The sequence below is a fragment of the Ascaphus truei genome, chromosome 16 (genome assembly GCF_040206685.1).
Source record: "Ascaphus truei isolate aAscTru1 chromosome 16, aAscTru1.hap1, whole genome shotgun sequence".
In the NCBI taxonomy this organism is placed as follows: Eukaryota; Metazoa; Chordata; class Amphibia; order Anura; family Ascaphidae; genus Ascaphus; species Ascaphus truei.
This window is the reverse complement of record NC_134498.1, coordinates 31,845,491-31,868,260: the sequence shown is the minus strand read 5'-3', so window position 1 is coordinate 31,868,260 and position 22,770 is coordinate 31,845,491. Positions and strand designations below refer to the sequence as shown.

The 22,770-nt window shown below is 49.3% G+C and overlaps 2 protein-coding genes across 5 annotated transcripts in view; both read right to left on the bottom strand.

Moving 5' to 3' along the window:
- Window positions 1-15,704, bottom strand: part of PHKA1 (phosphorylase kinase regulatory subunit alpha 1) — a 57,415-nt gene extending 41,711 nt beyond the window's left edge. For 2 of the 3 annotated variants that reach the window (XM_075572978.1, XM_075572979.1), the window contains exons 1-9: window positions 13,489-14,362; window positions 8,698-8,856; window positions 7,270-7,317; window positions 6,620-6,788; window positions 6,012-6,094; window positions 5,050-5,130; window positions 3,115-3,213; window positions 2,304-2,450; window positions 1,774-1,827 (exon numbers count right to left, since the gene is read on the bottom strand). In XM_075572978.1, the coding sequence (XP_075429093.1) occupies window positions 1,774-1,827; window positions 2,304-2,450; window positions 3,115-3,213; window positions 5,050-5,130; window positions 6,012-6,094; window positions 6,620-6,788; window positions 7,270-7,317; window positions 8,698-8,856; window positions 13,489-13,566 (918 nt within the window). In that variant the 5' untranslated portion in view covers window positions 13,567-14,362. Of the gene's footprint in view, window positions 1-1,773; window positions 1,828-2,303; window positions 2,451-3,114; window positions 3,214-5,049; window positions 5,131-6,011; window positions 6,095-6,619; window positions 6,789-7,269; window positions 7,318-8,697; window positions 8,857-13,488; window positions 14,363-15,575 lie in introns of those variants that run through there. The other variant, XM_075572980.1, reaches the window with a different exon arrangement.
- Window positions 15,705-18,425: 2,721 nt separating this feature from the next.
- CRADD (CARD and death domain containing adaptor protein) lies at window positions 18,426-19,586 on the bottom strand. 2 transcript variants are annotated; one of them, XM_075572982.1, is made up of 2 exons: window positions 19,516-19,586; window positions 18,426-19,175 (listed from the first exon to the last, which is right to left on the bottom strand). In XM_075572982.1, the coding sequence occupies exon 2, from the start codon at window positions 19,151-19,153 to the stop codon at window positions 18,557-18,559; it is 597 nt and encodes a 198-aa protein (XP_075429097.1). In that variant the 5' UTR covers window positions 19,154-19,175; window positions 19,516-19,586; the 3' UTR covers window positions 18,426-18,556. The 2 variants fall into 2 exon arrangements, with proteins under 2 accessions (XP_075429097.1, XP_075429096.1); XM_075572981.1 differs by having other exon boundaries at window positions 18,426-19,153; window positions 19,516-19,572.
- Between the last annotated feature and the right edge of the window lie 3,184 nt (window positions 19,587-22,770).

Here is a 22,770-nt window from a genome sequence, read left to right as displayed (position 1 = left end):
TCCGCTCTCGCCAGGTGACCGGAAGACAGTGGCACTAAATGATCTAACAGCAGAGACACTTCTTAGGCCGAGTCCCCAGTCTTCACTGTGACACACGCGGGGGGGGGGGAGGGAGAGGGGGGGCGGCGCGTGCACAGCGCTGCACCGCGATAGGCGGTCTGAGGGGAGAGGGAAGGTTTGCGACGGGAGGGGTCGTGGCTGTGGGTTTGCGGGGGCGTGGCCATGACGTCCTGCGGCTGGTTCGCCCTTATTGGCTGAACCGCCGGCGGGGGCGTGGCCACGCCTCCGACGCAGATGTTAATTTCAAAATCCCCTGCCTGCCTGAAAACCTGTCGCGCACCGCTGGGGAAAGGTGCGCGACAAGGTAGGGACTGGGACCGGCCGGACTGGGGGGCGGGGCTAGAAGTGACTGGGACCAGAGGCACTGGGGGGGCGGGGCTAGATAGCACAGCGCACACTGGGACTGCCCCCTTACACTGGGGACACAGCACTGCTAAAGAAAGTGTCTGAAAGGGAGACTTCTTAACCTGGAGCGTCGTGGGACGGAGAGGACAGGGGACACATCCCCTCCCCCCCTCCCCCACCTTGCTACTATTTCTTACAGAGCTAACACTCTCAGGTATTTTCAATATATAGTAGTTGGGTGAACGGACCTAGTGCCCGCCTAGCCTGCTCGGGTATTCAGGCATACCCCGCATTAACGTACTCAATGGGACCAGAGCATGTATGTAATGCGAATATGTACTTAAAGTGAAGCACTCCCTTTTCCCACTTATCGATGCATGTACTGTGCTGCAATCGAATAGAAGAATGATAAATTGCTGCACACTATTACAATCAGAAAAAAGGGGATACAACTACCGGTGCTCCTCGTTCAGGATTCTCGGTATCAATCCAGGGTATAACGAAGGGAAGAAAATCAGGGCTCCACGGATTTGCTCAATAAACTAATTTATTGCCAATAGACTTAACGTTTCGGCCACACAGGCCTTTCTCAGAAGCAGAGATGGCGTGACCTGTGGCCGAAACGTTAAGTCTATTGGCAATAAATTAGTTTATTGAGCAAATCCGTGGAGCCCTGATTCTCTTCCCTTCTGTACAGCAATCGTCCTGTACGTGTAAATAACGCATCTGTAACAGGCTCTATAGTCTCTCCGCTTGCGCACAACTTCGGTACAGGTAGGGAGCTGGTATTGCTGTTCAGGACGTGCTGACAGGCGCATGCGTGAGCTGCCGTTTACCTTTGGGCGATATGTCCTTACTCGCGAGTGTACTTAAAGTGAGTGTCCTTAAACCAGGGTATGCCTGTATAAGGTAGCGAAAATCCCCAAACAACAACAATGTTTGTATTTAATCGAACAATACACTTTATCTATGCAACTCATCTGTGTCCCCCTATTGCTCCCTTCGAGGAATAAAGGGGAATTATATTCTGTATTATGTACCCTGAGCATTTCTATATTCTGTGTCTCACTGTTTTGGAGACGTCAGGTTAATTGTAGCCCTTTGCCAGGTCTTCTATTATTATTATTATTATTATTGTTTTTGTTTATTTGTAAAGCGACAACATACTCCGCTGCACACAATGCTGAACTAGCGGGGAGCTACTGCTTTGCACGTGGAATTTCTCACCCACAACTCGCCTGCAGAGCTTACAATCTAAATTTGCATGGGGAGATAAAGTGCCTCCCCCAAGTTCCCCAGAGATTCACACTAGTAACTAATCCTTAATGGTTTGATGTAGTATGGCGGGAGAAACAGGCGAGATGGTACCTCTTTCGGTGTCCTGTATCCATCGCGGAGAAATCTGCAACACCCGTAACGGCCCTTCGAAAGAAGACAGTAGCGGTATTGAGATGAATACAATATAACATTCCAGCAGAACTAGAATATAGTGTAAAGAGGCTTCTTGTAGGAGAATTATGGAGGAAGAGAGTGAAGAGAAATGGGGGGAGGAAAGAGAAAGGGGAGGACGGGGGGGAGAAAAATGGGAGGATGGTGGGGAGAAGAGAAAGAGGAGGAGGGATGGGAGAGGGCATAGAAGAGAAAGGGGAGGAGGGGGAAGAGAAAGTGGAGTGGGGGAGAAAAGAGAAAGGGAGAAGGGGGTGGGCAAATTAGAAGAGAAAGGGGAGGAGGGGGTGGGGGATAAAAGAGAAAGGTGAGGAGGGGTGGGGGGAGAAGACAAAGGGGAAGAGGGGGGGAGAAGAGAAGAGAAAGGGGAGGAGGGGAATGGGCAAATTAGAAGAGAAAGGGGAGGAGGGGGGGGGGAGAAGAGATTTAGAGAATATGGTGCCTCCCGGTACCTGCAGCTTGTCTATGATCTCTTGCTTGGTGACATCCACCAGCTGACGGTCCTCAACCGCGAAGGCCGGAAACGAGATGACAGACAGGACACCGGCGTCTATCTCCTTCGAGGTGGAGGCTCTGGGGAGAATGGAGTGCAGGATGGACTGAAAGGAGAGATACAGCGGGTCACTATATACAGGACGGAGCAGCGGTACTGTGTGCGATACCCGGGCCACCGAGGTACCTGGCGCTGGAGATTGATTATTGCTAATAATAGAGAAGTGTCAATCAATTGCCAACCTGGATGCCGACACACCCTGTCCCACTAGGGGGTTTGTATAAGGAGTCCGTCAAATGTCAAATGACTAAGGGCTCAACAGGTAATCTAGATAATCTTTGTCTCAGTTTATTCTGCCTCAAATGTATGCACTATTCATTCCTACGGGGCTCATCACATTGGTCAAGCATTTGGGCAACACATCAATATTATCAGTTCAATAGTTCACTCGGGTTCATTCTTATTTTCTCTGAGACACTAATTGGCTGCTTTTGCTCTGTGCCTCTTATTTGCCAACCAAGATATATTGCCCATCTTGACCTCGAGTTACCAGCCTCCCAGTTCTGTTCTATTCTTACCACCTGTGTCTCACATTCCCGTCATCCTCCTGAATCATCTACAGGTGCGAGGGGCCTCTACAAATGGTACACTGCTGGAGTTTAAACGCCTCTGCAACTGGAAATGACTAATACTGTGCTAAAGCTAATCACACTATCTATATCTATATCCACAAGTCACTGTGCGCTCAGTCAGCCCTCGCCTATCCACACCTGGCAGTGCTGGACTTCATCAGAGAGAACGTGGATCACAGACTGGGGGCTTCCATTAGCACCAAATAAATCCAGCTCATCCAGAGCCTCAAGGGCAGCCTGTGAGATGCGGGGGAGGGAAGAGAGCGGGAGAAGAATGGGGGGTGGGGGGGTGAAGATGTTGTGGAGAGCGTGAGAAGAATGGGGGGTGGGAGGGGGGGGGGGTGAAGAGGTGGTGGAGAGCGTGAGAAGAATGGGGGGGGGGCAGGTGGAGAGCGTGAGAAGAATTGGGGGGGGAGAGGTGGAGAGCGTGAGAAGAATGGGGGGGTGGAGGAGTGGAGAGCGTGAGAAGAATGGGGGGGGGAGTGGAGAGCGTGAGAAGAATGGGGGAGGGGAGGTGGAGAGCGTGAGAAGAATGGGAGGGGGGAGAGGGAGAGCGTGAGAAGAATGGGAGGGGGGAGAGGGAGAGCGTGAGAAGAATGGGGGGGGGGGAGAGGGAGAGCGTGAGAAGAATGGGGGGGGGGGAGAGGGAGAGCGTGAGAAGAATGGGGGGGGGGAGAGGGAGAGCGTGAAAAGAATGGGGGGGAGGAGAGGGAGAGCGTGAAAAGAATGGGAGAGGGAGAGCGTGAAAAGAATGGGGGGGAGAGGTGGAGAGCGTGAGAAGAATGGGGGGGGAGAGATGGAGAGCGTGAGAAGAATGGGGGGGAGGTGGAGAGCGTGAGAAGAATGGGGGGGGGGGGGGGAGAGGTGGAGAGCGTGAGAAGAATGGGAGGGGGGGAGGTGGAGAGCGTGAGAAGAATCGGGGGGGAGAGGTGGAGAGCGTGAGAAGAATCGGGGGGGAGAGGTGGAGAGCGTGAGAAGAATCGGGGGGGGAGAGGTGGAGAGCGTGAGAAGAATCGGGGGGGAGAGGTGGAGAGCGTGAGAAGAATGGGGGGGGGGGAGAGGTGGAGAGCGTGAGAAGAATGGGGGGGGAGAGGTGGAGAGCGTGAGAAGAATGGGGGTGGGGGAGAGGTGGAGAGCGTGAGAAGAATGGGGTGGGGGAGAGGTGGAGAGCGTGAGAAGTATGGGGTGGGGGAGAGGTGGAGAGCGTGAGAAGAATGGGGGGGGGGGAGAGGTGGAGAGCGTGAGAAGAATGGGGGGGGGTGGAGAGCGTGAGAAGAATGGGGGGGGGGTGGAGAGCGTGAGAAGAATGGGGGGGGAGGTGGAGAGCGTGAGAAAAATGGGGGGGAGGTGGAGAGCGTGAGAAGAATGGGGGGGAGGTGGAGAGCGTGAGAAGAATGGGGGGAGGTGGAGAGCGTGAGAAGAATGGGGGGAGGTGGAGAGCGTGAGAAGAATGGGGGGGAGGTGGAGAGCGTGAGAAGAATGGGGGGGGGGGGTGGAGAGCGTGAGAAGAAAGGGGGAGGTGGAGAGCGTGAGAAGAATGGGGGGGGGTGGAGAGCGTGAGAAGAATGGGGGGGGGGTGGAGAGCGTGAGAAGAATGGGGGGTGGAGAGCGTGAGAAGAATGGGGGGGAGGTGGAGAGCGTGAGAAGAATGGGGGGGGGGTGGAGAGCGTGAGAAGAATGGGGGGGGTTGGAGAGCGTGAGAAGAATGGGGGGGGAGGTGGAGAGCGTGAGAAGAATGGGGGGGGCAGGTGGAGAGCGTGAGAAGAATGGGGGGGCAGGTGGAGAGAGTGAGAAGAATGGGATGGGGACGTGGAGAGCGTGAGAAGAATGGGATGGGGACGTGGAGAGTGCAAAAAGGGGGAAGCGCGAGAAGGGAGAGGGAGAAGAGAAAACAGCAGTTAAAGTGCCCACATAGAACCAAAGTCACGTTATGATAGTGAAAAATGTACATGGGTGAGGTGCTGCAGCCCTCTCTTGCAAGGGGGGGACTAAGTGTGCTTCTGCAAGCCGTGCCAGGGGGCGCTGCAGCTTGGAAGTGTCTGTGGGGGTCGGTATCGCAGGATTCCTGGGTACCTTGGCCATGCCCACAGAGCTCGCATTCAGTTCAGCGATCCCCTGGTTGGTCTTGTCGCCACGTTCCCACATCCCGAAGTCCTGCAGAGAAGAAACATCACAGGAACGCCACGTTACCGCGTGTACAGAACCACGTGTCCCTGCTGTGTCACAGTCACACACTCCATGTCCCATAACTCCGTCTTGTCTATGTCACCCTGCAGGGAGGGGGGAGGGACAGACTCCATTTGACATAACTCCTTCCTGTGTCACCCTGCAGGGGGAGGGACAGACTCCATGTGACATAACTCCTTCCTGTGTCACCCTGCAGGGGGAGGGACAGACTCCATGTGACATAACTCCTTCCTGTGTCACCCTGCAGGGGGGGGGGACAGACTCCATGTGACATAACTCCGTCTTGTCTGTCACCCTGCAGGGGGGGACGGGACAGACTCCATGTGACATAACTCCGTCTTGTCTGTGTCACTCTGCAGGGGGGGGGGAGACAGATTATGTGACATAACTGATGTGACATAACTCCTTCCTGTGTCACTGTCACCCTGCATGGGGGGGACAGACTCCATTTGACATAACTCCTTCCTGTCTGTCAACCTGCAGGGGGAGGTACAGGCTCCATGTGACATAACTCCTTCCTGTGTCACTGTCACCCTGCAGGGGGAGGGACAGACTCCGTGTGACATAACTCCTTCCTGTCTGTCAACCTGCAGGGGGAGGTACAGGCTCCATGTGACATAACTCCTTCCTGTGTCACCCTGCAGGGGGAAGGGACAGGCTCCATGTGACATAACTCCTTCCTGTGTCACCCTGCAGGGGGAGGGACAGGCTCCATATGACATAACTCCTTCCTGTGTCACCCTGCAGGGGGAAGGGACAGGCTCCATGTGACATAACTCCTTCCTGTCTGTGTTGCTTCGGGAGACAGACTTTATGTCACATAGGTCCCTTCTGCCCGTGTCACTCACCGCAGTCTTGTACGCCGCCTCAATATAGAAGACCAGGTTCTGTATAAAATTCACCTCATCCAGGCTGTAAATGATATGGAGCCCTGTGAAGAAAAGAGAGATACATTTGAGATGGGACCCTGCGAGTGATGGAGCTAAGGGGTGAACCCTTCCTAGCACCAAAGTGTACCAACGGCAGTGACATGTTTAAGGGGTCACATCTGGCTGATTTATGCCTTCAACAAGACACAGGGCTGCCCAATGCTACATCCCATTGACAAAACATATATGGTAAAAATTATAAAGTAAAATACTTCAATACTAATATTAAATACTTGGTTATTTAGTTAAACCCTTTGGCCAAAGCGTCACAAGCCTGCATACCAACGCCAAGGCATAACCAAATGAATGCAGGTCCTACACTACACTGTGAACCCTTCCTGTTACCTCTGTAAGAAGGGAAGAACCATTATAGGTTCCCCCCCGCCCCCCCCCCCACTGACAATTAGTGAAGCAGCGCTGACTGAGCGGTTACCGGGGAGGAATCTCTGCTCCTCCCCCCGTCAGCTGCCCCGCTCGCCCCCTGCATGTCACTGTCATTAGGTCACTTTGCTCTTGAGTTGGGTTACCTGAGGCTGTCATCTGTGCCAGGGACAGCAGGAATATGGAGGTGGCATCCAGCTGCAGGTGACCCCACTGGTCATCACCAACCACAGTGGCACAGGTGCCCGTGTTGTACTTGGCGTGAAGACAGTCCTTGGTACTCTGGCTGTATTTAAATTCTTCTACTTTCGACACCTAGATCATAATAAATACATAGTATCTTAAAAAAGGGCCAATCCCTCTTAGCTCACAAGGATAATCAATTATAAACATGCACTAAATGGCATAGACATGAGTAAGGGGCCATTGCCTCCCAGGACCAAAGAGTACTAATGCCAAACTTGAATCCATTAAAGATGTCAGGCCCCTGACAAAGTACGAAGTCCTTTCAAATGCCCCCCTCCTGCCGTCACCAAAAGTGCCCGGCCACAGGCAGAGCCAGAAATGATACCGCAGGAGGTGACCGCCGGACAGCAGAGCGTGCAGGACACTGAACACGGCAGCGCACAAGGGAAGAACATGACGTCCATCAACTGGGGTGATTTAAAAGCGTAGCTGGTCTTTGAAGTGGCTCGGCCTGGATCGCTGCATTCGCCATCGTATATTACTACGTGGCATTGTGGCGTTTACGGAGAGCAGCGCGGCAGTAGGGTGGCGTGACGCAGCATTCCCTTACCTGTCTCATCATGCAGTGAAGGAGGCCTCTCATCAGCTTGACCACACTCTGAAGAGGAGAAATTCCGGGAGTAAGAGAGGGGATTAAATATTCCGCTAACAACTTACATTACAAAAGAGGGGATATGATAACTATATACAAATATATTCGGGGACAGTACAAGGAGCTTTCAAATGAACTATTCATCCCACGGGCAGTACAAAGGACTCGGGAACATCCCTTTAGGTTGGAGGAAAGAAGATTTCACCAGTAACAAAGGAAAGGGTTCTTTACAGTAAGGGCAGTTACAGTGTGGGATTCATTACCCATGGAGACTGTGATGGCAGATACAATATATATCTTAAAAAAAAGGCTGACATCTTTATAGAAAGTAAAGGTATACAGGGATATACCAAATAAGTAAACATGGGAAGGATGTTGATCCAGGGAGTAATCTGATTGCCAATTCTTGGAGTCAGGAAGGAATTTATTTTCCCCTTATGAGATATCATTGGATGATATGACTCTGGGGTTTTTTGTTTGCCTTCCTCTGGATCAATAAGTGAGTATAGATATAGAATAAAATATCTGTTGTCTAAATTTAGCATAGGTTGAACTTGATGGATGTACATCTTTTGTCAACCTCATCTACTATGTAACGGACAGATAGAATTGCTGATGTGCGCTACCGCGTGAGGCCGCACTTATAGTGCCGGCGACGCGACGTCGCCCGAAAACAAATGCATTGTCGCCGCGTGCGCTTATAGTAAGCGCGACGGCGACAAAGTGACGGGGCGACGCGATTGTCGGAAGCCGGGAATATTTGATTTTTCTGGGGCTGTCGCCTCATGTGACAGCCCCAGAACCAATCAATGCCCTGGTCGCCCGCCACGCCGCCGCAAAAGTGAAATACAACTTTCGCTAGCACCAATGGGTGACGTCACTATACGCGCGACCTGAGAAGGGTAAATCAGTGTATTGTATGTCTCAGTGTGTCACTGTAGTGTCGCCACATCGCCCTGTGTGTCACCCCATCACGTCACCGCATCTAGCGGGCGGCACCACTCTGCAATATGGTGCTGGTCTCCTCTGGCACTTAAGTGGTTTCAAACCACAAATGCTGCGGGAGGGCAGAAGGCGTTGAATGGCTAAGCTCTTTCACAGAGCTGCAACTCCAGGACCTGCTGGCCGCAGGTTTAAGGACATCCACGCAGCTTGACATGGGAGACGGCTAATGACCTTTTGTAGGGGGCCACGCTGTGAAACCCTACACCCTGATCAGATCAGCAGAGACCTTAACACAGTCAGGGCATGGGGATGAGGGGGAGGGGGTGTACGGGACAACGCAAGAGGCACACAGGGACTCAAAGCCTATAGGGGCAGCTATTGTGTGCAAGAGAGGGAGGGTTCTATAGGGTATACAGGACCCATTGCTTTGCCTCTCCCTACCTGTTCCAGCTCATACGCCTTCGCTTTGTCTTCATCCCGATCTGCATTCTTCCGGTAAGCGAGACCCAGCCCCCACACGGCCAGGACGGTATAGACATTGTCCCGCACCCAGGCGTCCTTGTGCTCGCAGCTTGCCGGGAGCAGCCCTGTCACTGGGTTCTGAAAGACAATCACGCTGCGGTCAGTCCCACGCGCGAGCAAAGTGACCTAATGACAGTACCGTGTTTAATGGGTTACAGGGTCAGTCCCATGTAGGGGCAAAGTGACCTAATGACCGTGACATAATGAAGGGCAGGGAAGGGGGTTACACACAGGTGTTATGTGGCCGAGCGCTTTTGTTCAGTAGAACTGCAGCCTCAGTCTCCCTGTAAACACCAGGGTCAATCAGCAAGCGTCAGCTCCAGTGGTATCGGATGTCAACGCAACCTGTTGACCCAGCATCCCCTGCACCACGCAGGCCAATCAGAGCTCAGAGCTGGACCTTCCCGTGGGGAACAGCTATTTTTAAGCTTAATTACTCTGTACCTCTTGCTCTGCTAATATTACACGCAAGGTGCCAGGCTGACCCAGCAAAATCAGAAGCTTGAACCCTTGCTAGTCTCCTAAAACAAACGTGCTAAAAACAAAGATTCCGCTGCTTTTTTTTTGGGGGGGGGGAGGGGGGTGGAGATAAATGTTATTTTCCCCATGGCCTCTGAATGGGGCAGTGGGTTTATTACATTTTGTCAGATTTGGGTAAAAAAAAAGGTAATCAATCACCAAGATGTAACCTATTAAATATGTCACTGCCATTGGTACAAACTGTGTGTGTGTGTGTGTGTGTGTGTGTGTGTGTGTGTGTGTGTGTGTGTGTGTGTGTGTATATATATATATATATATATATATATATATATATATATATATATATATATAGTGTGTGTGTGTGCGTGCGTGTGTACATCTATAAACACACACACATTGGAATCGTTCAACTATGCAAAGCACATACATACATACATACAGTACTTTTTTTCTCATACAAGTTTTGCATGGTTGAGCGATTTCACTCCCAGCATTACCTGGAACTGGCACAGTACACAGGGCCCTATTTATAACCCCTATATAAAGGCCGGCAGGACGGGGCACAGCCCACGCTCTTCCCCTGGTGGTGTGAGGTTAGATGTTGGGTGCCAAAAATGATAAAAAGCGGGTTCTAACCAGGACACAGTGTTACAATTAGTATACAACAAGAGGAGGAACACCATGGGAGCCCTATAGTAATATATAGCAAACATCCAGCCAAGCACATCAAGGAGAGAGAAGAGATATGTTTCTAGGTCATTACATTGACTGTAAATTAATTTGACTTTTCTCTTTTCTTGGTGGTGTGACTGGATTGTCGCTATACATAATTGCTCTATTAACCAGGATAGTTGTGTTTTTAACGCCCTCCTTTGTGCATTAATTGTTGTATACTTGTATGGACCTTTTATCTGTAAATCATCTCAAATTTGGTGGCACTAGAATTCTTTCTGTGAGTCCCATAATAATCCCAGCTATAATTCACCATCCTATAAACTTACACGGAGTAGGTCTCAGCACTTCAAATCAAGCTGCATCCCTTATCTAATTGGTCTCCATACATGAGTAACATTACTCCTGGGTGTGTACATAAAACGCAGTGCTAGTCCTGCGTGTAAATACCTAGCAGCTAGTGCTCCTGGGTGTAAATACCTAGCAGCTAGTGCTCCTGGGTGTAAATACATAGCAGCAATGCTCCTGGGTGTAAATACATAGCAGCTAGTGCTCCTGGGTGTAAATACATAGCAGCAATGCTCCTGGGTGTAAATACATAGCAGCAGTGCTCCTGGGTGTAAATACATAGCAGCGGTGCTCCTGGGTGTAAATACATAGCAGCTAGTGCTCCTGGGTGTAAATACATAGCAGCTAATGCTCCTGGGTGTAAATACATAGCAGCAATGCTCCTGGGTGTAAATACATAGCAGCTAGTGCTCCTGGGTGTAAATACATAGCAGCTAGTGCTCCTGGGTGTAAATACATAGCAGCTAGTGCTCCTGGGTGTAAATACATAGCAGCAATGCTCCTGGGTGTAAATACATAGCAGCTAGTGCTCCTGGGTGTAAATACATAGCAGCTAGTGCTCCTGGGTGTAAATACATAGCAGCTAGTGCTCCTGGGTGTAAATACATAGCAGCAATGCTCCTGGGTGTAAATACATAGCAGCTAGTGCTCCTGGGTGTAAATACATAGCAGCTAGTGCTCCTGGGTGTAAATACATAGCAGCGGTGCTCCTGGGTGTAAATACATAGCAGCGGTGCTCCTGGGTGTAAATACATAGCAGCGGTGCTCCTGGGTGTAAATACATAGCAGCGGTGCTCCTGGGTGTAAATACATAGCAGCGGTGCTCCTGTGTGTAAATACATAGCAGCAGTGCTCCTGGGTGTAAATACATAGCAGCTAGTGCTCCTGGGTGTAAATACATAGCAGCTAGTGCTCCTGGGTGTAAATACATAGCAGCAGTGCTCCTGGGTGTAAATACATAGCAGCGGTGCTCCTGGGTGTAAATACATAGCAGCGGTGCTCCTGGGTGTAAATACATAGCAGCGGTGCTCCTGGGTGTAAATACATAGCAGCAATGCTCCTGGGTGTAAATACATAGCAGCGGTGCTCCTGGGTGTAAATACATAGCAGCGGTGCTCCTGTGTGTAAATACATAGCAGCGGTGCTCCTGGGTGTAAATACCTAGCAGCTAGTGCTCCTGGGTGTAAATACATAGCAGCGGTGCTCCTGGGTGTAAATACCTAGCAGCTAGTGCTCCTGGGTGTAAATACATAGCAGCTAGTGCTCCTGGGTGTAAATACATAGCAGCGGTGCTCCTGGGTGTAAATACATAGCAGCTAGTGCTCCTGGGTGTAAATACATAGCAGCGGTGCTCCTGGGTGTAAATACATAGCAGCGGTGCTCCTGTGTGTAAATACATAGCAGCGGTGCTCCTGTGTGTAAATACATAGCAGCGGTGCTCCTGGGTGTAAATACATAGCAGCCAGTGCTCCTGGGTGTAAATACATAGCAGCGGTGCTCGTGGGTGTAAATACATAGCAGCAATGCTCCTGGGTGTAAATACATAGCAGCGGTGCTCCTGGGTGTAAATACATAGCAGCGGTGCTCCTGGGTGTAAATACATAGCAGCGGTGCTCCTGGGTGTAAATACATAGCAGCAGTGCTCCTGGGTGTAAATACATAGCAGCTAGTGCTCCTGGGTGTAAATACATAGCAGCTAGTGCTCCTGGGTGTAAATACATAGCAGCAGTGCTCCTGGGTGTAAATACATAGCAGCGGTGCTCCTGGGTGTAAATACATAGCAGCGGTGCTCCTGGGTGTAAATACATAGCAGCGGTGCTCCTGGGTGTAAATACATAGCAGCAATGCTCCTGGGTGTAAATACATAGCAGCGGTGCTCCTGGGTGTAAATACATAGCAGCGGTGCTCCTGGGTGTAAATACATAGCAGCGGTGCTCCTGGGTGTAAATACCTAGCAGCTAGTGCTCCTGGGTGTAAATACATAGCAGCTAGTGCTCCTGGGTGTAAATACATAGCAGCGGTGCTCCTGGGTGTAAATACATAGCAGCGGTGCTCCTGTGTGTAAATACATAGCAGCGGTGCTCCTGTGTGTAAATACATAGCAGCGGTGCTCCTGGGTGTAAATACATAGCAGCCAGTGCTCCTGGGTGTAAATACATAGCAGCGGTGCTCGTGGGTGTAAATACATAGCAGCGGTGCTCCTGGGTGTAAATACATAGCAGCGGTGCTCGTGGGTGTAAATACATAGCAGCGGTGCTCCTGGGTGTAAATACATAGCAGCGGTGCTCCTGGGTGTAAATACATAGCAGCGGTGCTCCTGGGTGTAAATACATAGCAGCGGTGCTCCTGGGTGTAAATACATAGCAGCGGTGCTCCTGGGTGTAAATACATAGCAGCGGTGCTCCTGGGTGTAAATACATAGCAGCTAGTGCTCCTGGGTGTAAATACATAGCAGCTAGTGCTCCTGGGTGTAAATACATAGCAGCTAGTGCTCCTGGGTGTAAATACATAGCAGCGGTGCTCCTGGGTGTAAATACATAGCAGCTAGTGCTCCTGGGTGTAAATACATAGCAGCGGTGCTCCTGGGTGTAAATACATAGCAGCGGTGCTCCTGGGTGTAAATACCTAGCAGCTAGTGCTCCTGGGTGTAAATACATAGCAGCAGTGCTCCTGGGTGTAAATACATAGCAGCGGTGCTCCTGGGTGTAAATACATAGCAGCAGTGCTCCTGGGTGTAAATACATAGCAGCAGTGCTCCTGGGTGTAAATACATAGCAGCGGTGCTCCTGGGTGTAAATACATAGCAGCTAGTGCTCCTGGGAGTAAATACATAGCAGCTAGTGCTCCTGGGTGTAAATACATAGCAGCGGTGCTCCTGGGTGTAAATACATAGCAGCAGTGCTCCTGGGTGTAAATACATAGCAGCGGTGCTCCTGGGTGTAAATACATAGCAGCGGTGCTCCTGGGTGTAAATACATAGCAGCGGTGCTCCTGGGTGTAAATACATAGCAGCGGTGCTCCTGGGTGTAAATACATAGCAGCAGTGCTCCTGGGTGTAAATACATAGCAGCGGTGCTCCTGGGTGTAAATACATAGCAGCTAGTGCTCCTGGGTGTAAATACATAGCAGCGGTGCTCCTGGGTGTAAATACATAGCAGCGGTGCTCCTGGGTGTAAATACATAGCAGCGGTGCTCCTGGTTAGAACGTACCTGGTGACACAGGATGGTTTGCTGAATCAGCCTGGCGTATCCGTCCAGACGGACTCCAGAATTACTACGGCTTCTCATCGCTGACACAGATCACACTCACTGAACAGATTCCAAACCCTACAACCTCACCCACCCCATAGGATAAAACCTAAAAGGCCCTGCTCTTAATACCCCACCACTAAATCTTTTTTTAAAAGTTGCACTTGCAATCCCAAAAGCAAAGTATAAAAATACCATGTGTTTTTTTCAAAGGATCTGCCGTATTGAATAAAATAATGGCGTTGCTGTAGCGCATAGTACAGTATATTGTTAGAATACAGCTGTAAAAACCCTACAGATCTTACTTCAACCCTATTGAATCCCCAACTAACTCATGCATGTATCCTCCTCCTTCCTAATTGTAATCCTAACCTCTGGCAGAGCTGCTACAAAATCCTATTTGGTCAACCCTTTTACATTCCCTACTGGTTCATGTAAACTTCCCCAAACCCTGATGCTAAAACCCCTGTAACTTTGATCTCACTTGTATATTTTCTTCCTATGTTCTTCAACCCTACTAAACTCCCCCTGGCTCCTGTACCTACACGTCTCCAATCCTGACCTTAACACTCTCGGTGCTTTTATTACAGCTGCCCTGTTAATATCCCTGTCAACTCCCCACTGGCTCCTGCATGTGACTATTTTTAAATGCTATATTTACCCTACACACCTCTGCCACTATAGTCCTAAAACCCCAAACCCTATGAACACCACTGGGATCCTAGAAGATCAAAATCCAACAGCTGCTCCTCTGTGCTGATCTCTGCCCTCGGCTCATACCCAGGGGGTAACCACAACATCTTCCTGCCTGGCCTCTCAATGCCCACACTGCTCTGACACCACACGCCTATTGGCTAAGCAGAGAGGAGGTGGGGGTGTCATCCAAATACGTGGCTTCTGATAGGCTGAACTCAGAAAGGGTGCGTGTGGTTGGAACGCACAGCCACGCTCCCAACCTCTGATTGGTTGAGAGCAGGACGTGCCTGGTCTGAATCCTCAGCCCCTCCCCCTTTGGTTGGCAAACACGAGAGGAAGGGGGCGTGGCCAGAACACTGTACCTCCACTTCCTGATTGAGCTGACCTCAGACACGGCATCTTTCAGGTTCACTACATAAAACATTATTTTCTCCTTTAGGCACCACAGTGTCTGTATGACAGTGATAATGACAACTTCTTGTGTGACTGGGGACAAGCTATCAAATCTTGACTTAGGCTGCGTCCAAGCTGGTTGAAGACGGCGCAGCGCGATCACAATGCCTTAAGGCGATGATCACGCATGCGACAGCAGCAGGAGGGGGTGGGCGGTGCACGAGGAATCAGTTCAATCTGATTCCCCGGCGCGACAGGCAGATCACGTGAGCGGTTTGCCCAATGAGGGCGAACCATCTCCGTGACGTCACAGACACGCCTCCCCCCCACCCCCACGGAGCATCTACCTTGGCCACAAAACGCTCCCGCTTAATGCGGGTGATGTCACTCGTGCGCACGCCTCAGCGCGGTCTTCGGCTGTAGGTACGCAGCCATAGGCTAAGTCCCCGCTAGCGCTGAGCGGGCTTGCGGCGGGGACTTGCATATATAGATATATGTACGTCCCCGCTCGGGCGCGGGCACACACGCTCACCTGCGATCGGCGCTTAGGTAAACAAAAAAACAATACTTACCCGCGCACTCAACTACCCGTAATGCCCCCCCCCCCCCACACGCGCTCGTACAAGCAGGACATCCTGCGCTCATGCTTTGAGCGCCCGATCTCTGGTGTCCTGCTCATGTGCGTGGCACCGAGCTATCCTGCACACAGACGGCACCATTAGTGCGCAGACGCACGGTGCCAGCAACACTATTAGTGCGCATGCGCGGCAGGGTTTACCTCTTCTACCATGCGCTGCCTAGCCGTTTGGCGCGTGCACAGAGGACGACAGCCATTCGGCACATGCAGAGGTGAAGGGTGGTATTGCGTGGTGCGGCCTGCAACCTCCTCTTCTGCGCATGTGCTGCCTACAACCTCTGTGCGGCCTGGAAATGGGAGGTATGTGTGCGCGGGCGCGTACCATCTGTAGCGTGACGTCACTTCTGTCATTACAACACGGGATTTTTTCCTATCAAAACTCTGTAGGTGCCAGCAAAGAAGTTTCACTTCAATAAATATTCAGGTATCTACGATGCCATCACCCAGGCTGACTGACCGGAGCGGCGTGTGCTTCTGACGGCTTCTGCTGGGGAGACAGAGACACACACATAGGGATACACGGGCTGCTGTAGTTTCAGTCAGAAGATTAATGCTGCGTAGGTTACCTTTGGCGCCCCCCAGGAATTTGCCCATGAGTTGCGCACAACTGAATTGGAGCGCCGAAGGTGCGGTGTCAAAAGCAACTGCTTTGCTAGGCTTGGGTCCTGTCACCAGACCTCTGCAATATACACATATAATTTTCCTGGGCATCACGGACAACCCCAGGTTAAGCTCTGGTGCTTATTTCCCCAGCTAAACACCCCATAATCCCAGAGCAGGTCGCTCAGATTACTCTTCTAGACAAACACAGAAAACTAGGCTGGGCTCAGCTAGCTGGACGCCAATTAAACAATACCTTGTATTTTTAAGCTGTAACTTGTAACTCATGTTAACCGGTTGTGCGCCAGGTTATTAAAACACTTAATATTTTAATGGTCTTATGACACGCAGTATTTTTTTTAAAAATGTCTTTAAGGGTCTGTAAAATTATGGATGAACGTGGCTTTTACATGTTGTTTATATATTTATATTCTTATTAAGAGTGTGAGTGCTACGGTAGCACTTTCTTCTGTATTTGGTACCCTTTTGAAATGACCTGTAAATTGCAGGGAACCCATTAAAGCTGCAGTTCAGTCAATATCCTGCATGTGTGTTTTTTTTTAATAAATCAGTTCTGTAGTAAAAAACAACTTTGAAAGACCAATTTTCTTGTATTCTATTTTAACAACCATTTGCTAAGGCACTGCCCCTTCATGTCCTGTCACAAGCCCTGGCACACCCCTTTGTCAGCACTGCCCTCCCTCTAGCACATGTCAGTGCAGGAGTGCTCATGAATATTCATGAGCTTCCACTGACAGACAAGCAGAATATAAACAGATCCCTTCACTAATTATGTCACCAAATTTCGACCTATCAATACATGGAGAACGAATTGACCTGCAGCTATACAGTTCTTTAGGTAATTAGAGATTGCACACATAAAACTATTGAAGTAAAAAAATAAAAAATAAAAAAAGACTGAACTGCAGCTTTAAGATGCCCGGGGAACCTCTGCTGGAAACCACTGGCCTAATTGAATGAATTTCCTTTTGGTGTCTCTGCTGACACCCAGTGGTCACTCCTTATACTGCAGCGGCAATAGGATGTTTGGCAAATTTAGGCCGTGATCATACCCAAAACCGCTCGCGGGTCGCGTGTAACGGCACCAAAACAAGCTGCATACATCCAATAAAACTGCTCACACCACTGGCGACAGTTGAGGCGCTCCGTGGTGGAAAGCGGATGGCTGGGAAAAAGACTTTGGAATTAGTTTTTTTCCTTGCGACGGCCGTGTCACATGAGCGGTTCAGCCAATGAGGACGAACCGCTCAAGGCCACGCCTCATCTGCTCTCCATCTGTGGTATAACCAAGATGCTGCAGGCGGCAGTGCCGGGTGACGTCACAGAATTGCGCTGCCGCCCTGCAGCACTTGGTATAATCTCAGCCTAAAGCTGCAGTTCAAGCAATATCCTACATGTTGGTTTTTTTTCCCCGTTTTTTAAACAATCAGTTCTGTAATATGAGAAAATACTTGTAGCATTTAAAAAATGTATATAATTTTTGAAGAATTTTTTAATGTATTATAATGTAACGAGCATTTTTTGTTTCTATAGCAACCATTACAAAGTCACATCCCCTTCCTCTTCTGAAACGGGCTCTGGCACGCGCCTTTTTGAGCGCCGCCCTCTTTCTAGCAGTGCACCAATTGTATCAAGTGACTGCCTGGTCACATGATCTTACACACAGAACTTTGCATCTTGGGTCCTCTTCTGCTGCACTGACAGCCATTTAGTGAACCCTCCGAGCCGAATCTTCGCTGATCGATCTCAGGAGAACGGATCGATCAGCAATTTAGCTAATCACCTGTCAGTGTGCAGACTGTATTGATGCACATATTGAATGTAAAAAAAATAAAATAAAACTGCAGCTTTAATAATGCAGAGTAAATGAGTCCTTCAGTATTAGGTAATACCTTTTTTTATTTGGACTAACAATTGATATTATAAGACAGGGGTGTGTTAACTTCCCTCGGGCGCGAGATGTTTTTGGGGGGGGCATGGGTAGTTGCAGAGGTCCCACAATCTTCCCCAAGGCATTTAAATGAAATGCCGTCCGGGGGACAGCGCAAGGCCTCTGCAACCTCTACTTACCGGGATTCAGCCGGCTTCAGGACGCGTGACAATGGCAACGCAGCGTCAAATGATGCCGCGGGGTCATGAAACATCATGCCACATGACCCCACAGCGTCATTTGACGCCACGTTGCCATGACAACGTGACATCAAATGGGGTCATGTGATGTCACATGACCCGCGGCGTCCACTCAGAAATGGGAGGGGCGCGAGAACGGGAGAGCAGGCAGGGGGGCGCAGCAACAAAAGTTTGCGCACCCCTGCTATAAGACATACTGAAGTACTCACTTTCTCTGCACTATCGCAACTGTAATAGACTTTCTTATCTATATCACGGACAGTGTACCTGGCACTGTAGATCACGTATTGCAGCCACTGGTGCGATAAACTGACTTGCTAAAGGTCACAAGGGGCAGACGCTGGCATTCGGATCGGGTTCAATTTCACCCACTTCAAAGGCAGTGCTCTTACCACCAAGCTATTGTCAGCTCCAAGACAAATTAGCAGAGTTATTATTTATTAATGAAGATCAAACCTTGACCCACTAAAACATGTCACTATTATACAGTATGTCCCTTTGCAGATCAGTGCATTGCTGGACCCTGAAATGGTCAGCCCCAGAACTCCAGTCTCACTGTAGCACTTGTTGCATCACCGACGGATCAACTTCAGCTGCTTGCAGAGCGTCCCACAGACGCTGCACTGTGGCTTTGCTTCCCATCCGCTGCTTCCACTTGACCATTGCTTCCATGACCTGTGACTGCACACTGTGAGGATGGTGCATCTTACACCTATATAGGTCACTGGTGTCCAGTCCCAGATGAATCACTATCTGCTCCCACTCTGGCCCCAGTCTACCAGCCAGGAGGCTCAGCTGCTTATCTGTGGGGGAGCCAAGAAGGAGCTTTGTTGGAACTTCCACAGTCCTTCCCACTTGAGAATCGTGGTTCTCCTTGCACAGTCTTTCCAAGTTCTCCTGGACCCAGGGGAACTCCTTCAAGGAGTCCAGGAAGACCTCAAAAGCCTTTGGACCGCGGGTGGGGAGAATGTCCAGTAGTCTCATGGTCCTTCGCTGGCTGGTGGGCTGGGATGAAATCTCCTCCAGTTGGTTATCTGTGATGATACCTTCTTGGAGTAGATATTGAGGGACAAGTCCTTCTGCTAGACCCTCAGCACACAACTCCAGACGCTGCCTCCTCAGCAGATGCTTGTGTCTGGAATCCATCATCTACGAGCCACAGGAGACCTTACTGTATATGGTCAACATATGACATGTATCAATGTCAGCATCCCACCCCAGAGGCGGCTGCACCAATGTCAGGATCCCACCCCAGAGGCAGCTGCACCAATGTCAGGATCCCACCCCAGAGGCGGCTGCACCAATGTCAGGATCCCACCCCAGAGGCGGCTGCACCAATGTCAGGATCCCACCCCAGAGGCGGCTGCACCAATACCAGCATTCCACACTACTACTGGCTGCTAAATCATAATTACAAAGCACTTTGGAACTTAAATGTGCTATATGAACCCAATACATGATTGCTATATTATATATACATACACCTCTCTGTATATAACTAACATACATACCTGTACAGTACAAAACATATACCCGTATTCAGCCAGCAAACCTATAGAAGCTTCTTTCTCATTGGCTTTTGTACAAGCCTCTATGATTGGCTAATGCTCATACTTCACCACCCTATGATACGCTTCCAAGAAGGTGGAGCCTATATCACATGACCCTGGCTTGAAGCCCAGGTGGACATCTTTGATTCAGGCACAACCGCATGTGTCATTTAAAGGCACAGTTCCGTGTAGTGATGTGACTCGACAGTGACGTGTTTAATGGGTTAAAGGGTCAATCCTAACTAGGACCAAAAAGGGATGCAATGACACATACACATACATATTTATATACACACACACACATCCCTTCATACAACACTAAAAGTATCTTATTGCCATAAATTCACCCAAAAAAGGTTTTACCATAATTATAATTTTTTTTTTAATGAGGGAGAGTCCCTACGATGTCACAGTTACAAACGGCATGGTGGGACAGCGGGTAGAATTAACCCTTACACTGCCAGAGCGGTCTTAAACGCATTGCCCAGCAGCGAAACGGGTTAATAAAAAAAAAAACGAATGAAGACGCCGGATGAAAAGTCGCTCCTCCCTCTCACGCTTCATACCGCGGCAGATAAGCTCCGCGCCCTTTCCTGCAAGAGATGAAGAGTGGACAAATGGGAAACGTTTCCATATGCCTCTTCTATATAAAAGAATATACCTGTCTAATTGGCTTCCCTAAACAAATCCAACCATTCTAACAGCAAAGATGTGCCTACTTTCATCGCTAAACATTTATTACAAGTTGCATACACAGTGATATCAGACAAAAAGGGAGCAACCTGAGAAATCAAACGCCTTCCAAATCTACGCTCAGCAGGTTTCTAAACTAACCTTAATCAGTAAATAATGGTTAATCCAGAATATTTACAAGGGGCAGAATATGGGGGGGGGGGGTATTTTCCCTATACTGTATATGCTTAACATCAAGACATCCCAAATGTGACTGTTCATTTTTATTCATTTAAAAATACCCATTGAGGATCAGATACACTGGGCGATGTGCTCCTTGTCGTTTTGTTCCCCTCTTTAACCCAAATACCGGGTAAAGAAAAGGACCATCCTGATTGACAGCGTAGATCACATAATACTTGGGACATAAGCACACAACTCAAGAGATCCAAATAGTGAGTTTAAACACCACAGAATAAAAATGGAGGCAGTTTACATCTGTGTGAACATATTACACAATTTGTGGCCTTTTTCCCCTTTTCTATATATTCCCTGGATTGAAATATTGCGCCCAAGAAATTCAACGCCAAGCATCGACATTCCTGGGTTTAGAGAACCCATTCTCTTTCTATTCAGCAATTCATATTGTTTCCATTAAGAGACATTTTATTGGTTATTAAACTCATTTGACAATTTTTTGTAATTTAATTACATCACTACTAATCACTTTGTATCCACTAGCACAGGGGTTGGGGGGTGGGGGGCGGCACTGATGAGTTTGTAGCGCCATTTTGTATGCTTTTTTTCTTCATTTGTTCCTTACATGAGTTTAAGATATCATTCCTACTTTATATGAGTAGATAGATCCCCTTCATTGTCCTACAGGGGTCTTACCTGCAGACCATGGTGGTACATTCAGGGCCTTGGTGACGATACACTCCAGGTGCTTTATTCCCAACCGTCCTCCCCTCCAGAACGGTACCATCCTGGAGACCCGGTGCAGTGACATCTTTACAGGTCACTGCTCCACGGTCGGTTAGTAAAACTCTACTGAAAGGGCCCCCAGATGCAGTGTCTTTTGAAGATTGGGGTGGACCACACCTTTCAGGAAGTGGCACAGTACGTTAGAGTGACACAAGGGACATTGGATATGGTCCACCCTCTGGTATATACACTGTAAAAATACACTAATGGTCCTCCCACTGGTATATACTGTAACAGACTAGGAGATGGAGTCTATAGACTAACTTGGTGACAGACCGTACTGGAGGTGACAACTGACCAATAAAATAAAATTTGGACAATTAAGCTGTCCCTCCCACTGCAAAGTGACAGTGACAGAATTGGGAGGTGTCAATAGCTCATTGGGTCACACGGCTTACCCACAGGGCGACAGAAATAGGAGGCGACAATGACAAAGTAATTCAGAATCTGTCACCTCCAATTGCAAGAGGACATTGTAACAGAGATAGGCGATGATGGGTCATTAGGTCACCTCAATGTAATACATTTACATCTATAATAAAAAGGAGCCCATCAATCGTTATTACTAGAAAACAAATAGATAATATGCAGGCCCCTCTGGCAACAAAGCAGTTAAATCAACTGAAAAATAGGTAGAAACAGTAATTACAGTAGGTGTGTGTATTAAAGGGTCAGTCCCATGTAGGAGCACAGTGACAGTGACGTGTTTAATGTGTTAATGGTCAGTTTCAGGGGGGGCACGAATACGCCAGTCATTAGGCAAAGAGATAAAAGGTGAGAAACAGCAATAAGCTGATAGTATTAGAGTTACACAGGACCCATAGAAAATAGAAACTGATTCAGGTTTTACATAGGAAGTGAAAATGTTACTTAAAAAAAAAAGTGTGTGTAACACATGTACCCCCTCCCCCCCCTCTGGGAGATACTGCTCTAGTTACAAGGTGTTCTGGTGCAGCGTACCTGTGAGGGTCCAGGAGAGCAGAGCTGTCTGCAATGGGATGGAGACCAGGACAGGCTTTTGGTGACATCCGATGCTCTTTCTGGTGTTCAGCGCCTCCAGCTGTAGTGTAGTGTCCAGAGATCAGTCCCCACCACAGCATAATTCTCTCCCTTCTGCCCAGGGACTGATACTTAGGCAGGATTATAATAAAAGCAACGGGGACTTTATTGTGCAGTCTCTGCTGTTCTTTACAGCGGATTCAGGGGTCTCAGAGGATCCCAGGCCTCTGGATGGTGCTTGCTCTCGCATTGTGGAGCCTTAGATCTTTTATAACCAGCTAGCCCATGAGGGTCTGACTGGCCTCTCACTCCCAGCCGGGAGGAGATAGCACACACTTCCACTCCTTAGGAAGGGTGGAAGGAGACTCCCCTAAACTTTGTCACTCTCTGAACAACCAGAAGGGGAGGGTTCAAGGTCTGTACCCCGAAAGGCTGTACACATACCATGAGTCACCACCACTTCTGTCACTCAGACTAGCATGAGGGGGGGTCAAATACCCACAGGATAGCCTATCACAGCCAGTAGCTACAAAATGACTTACGTGATAGGGGGTGGGGGGG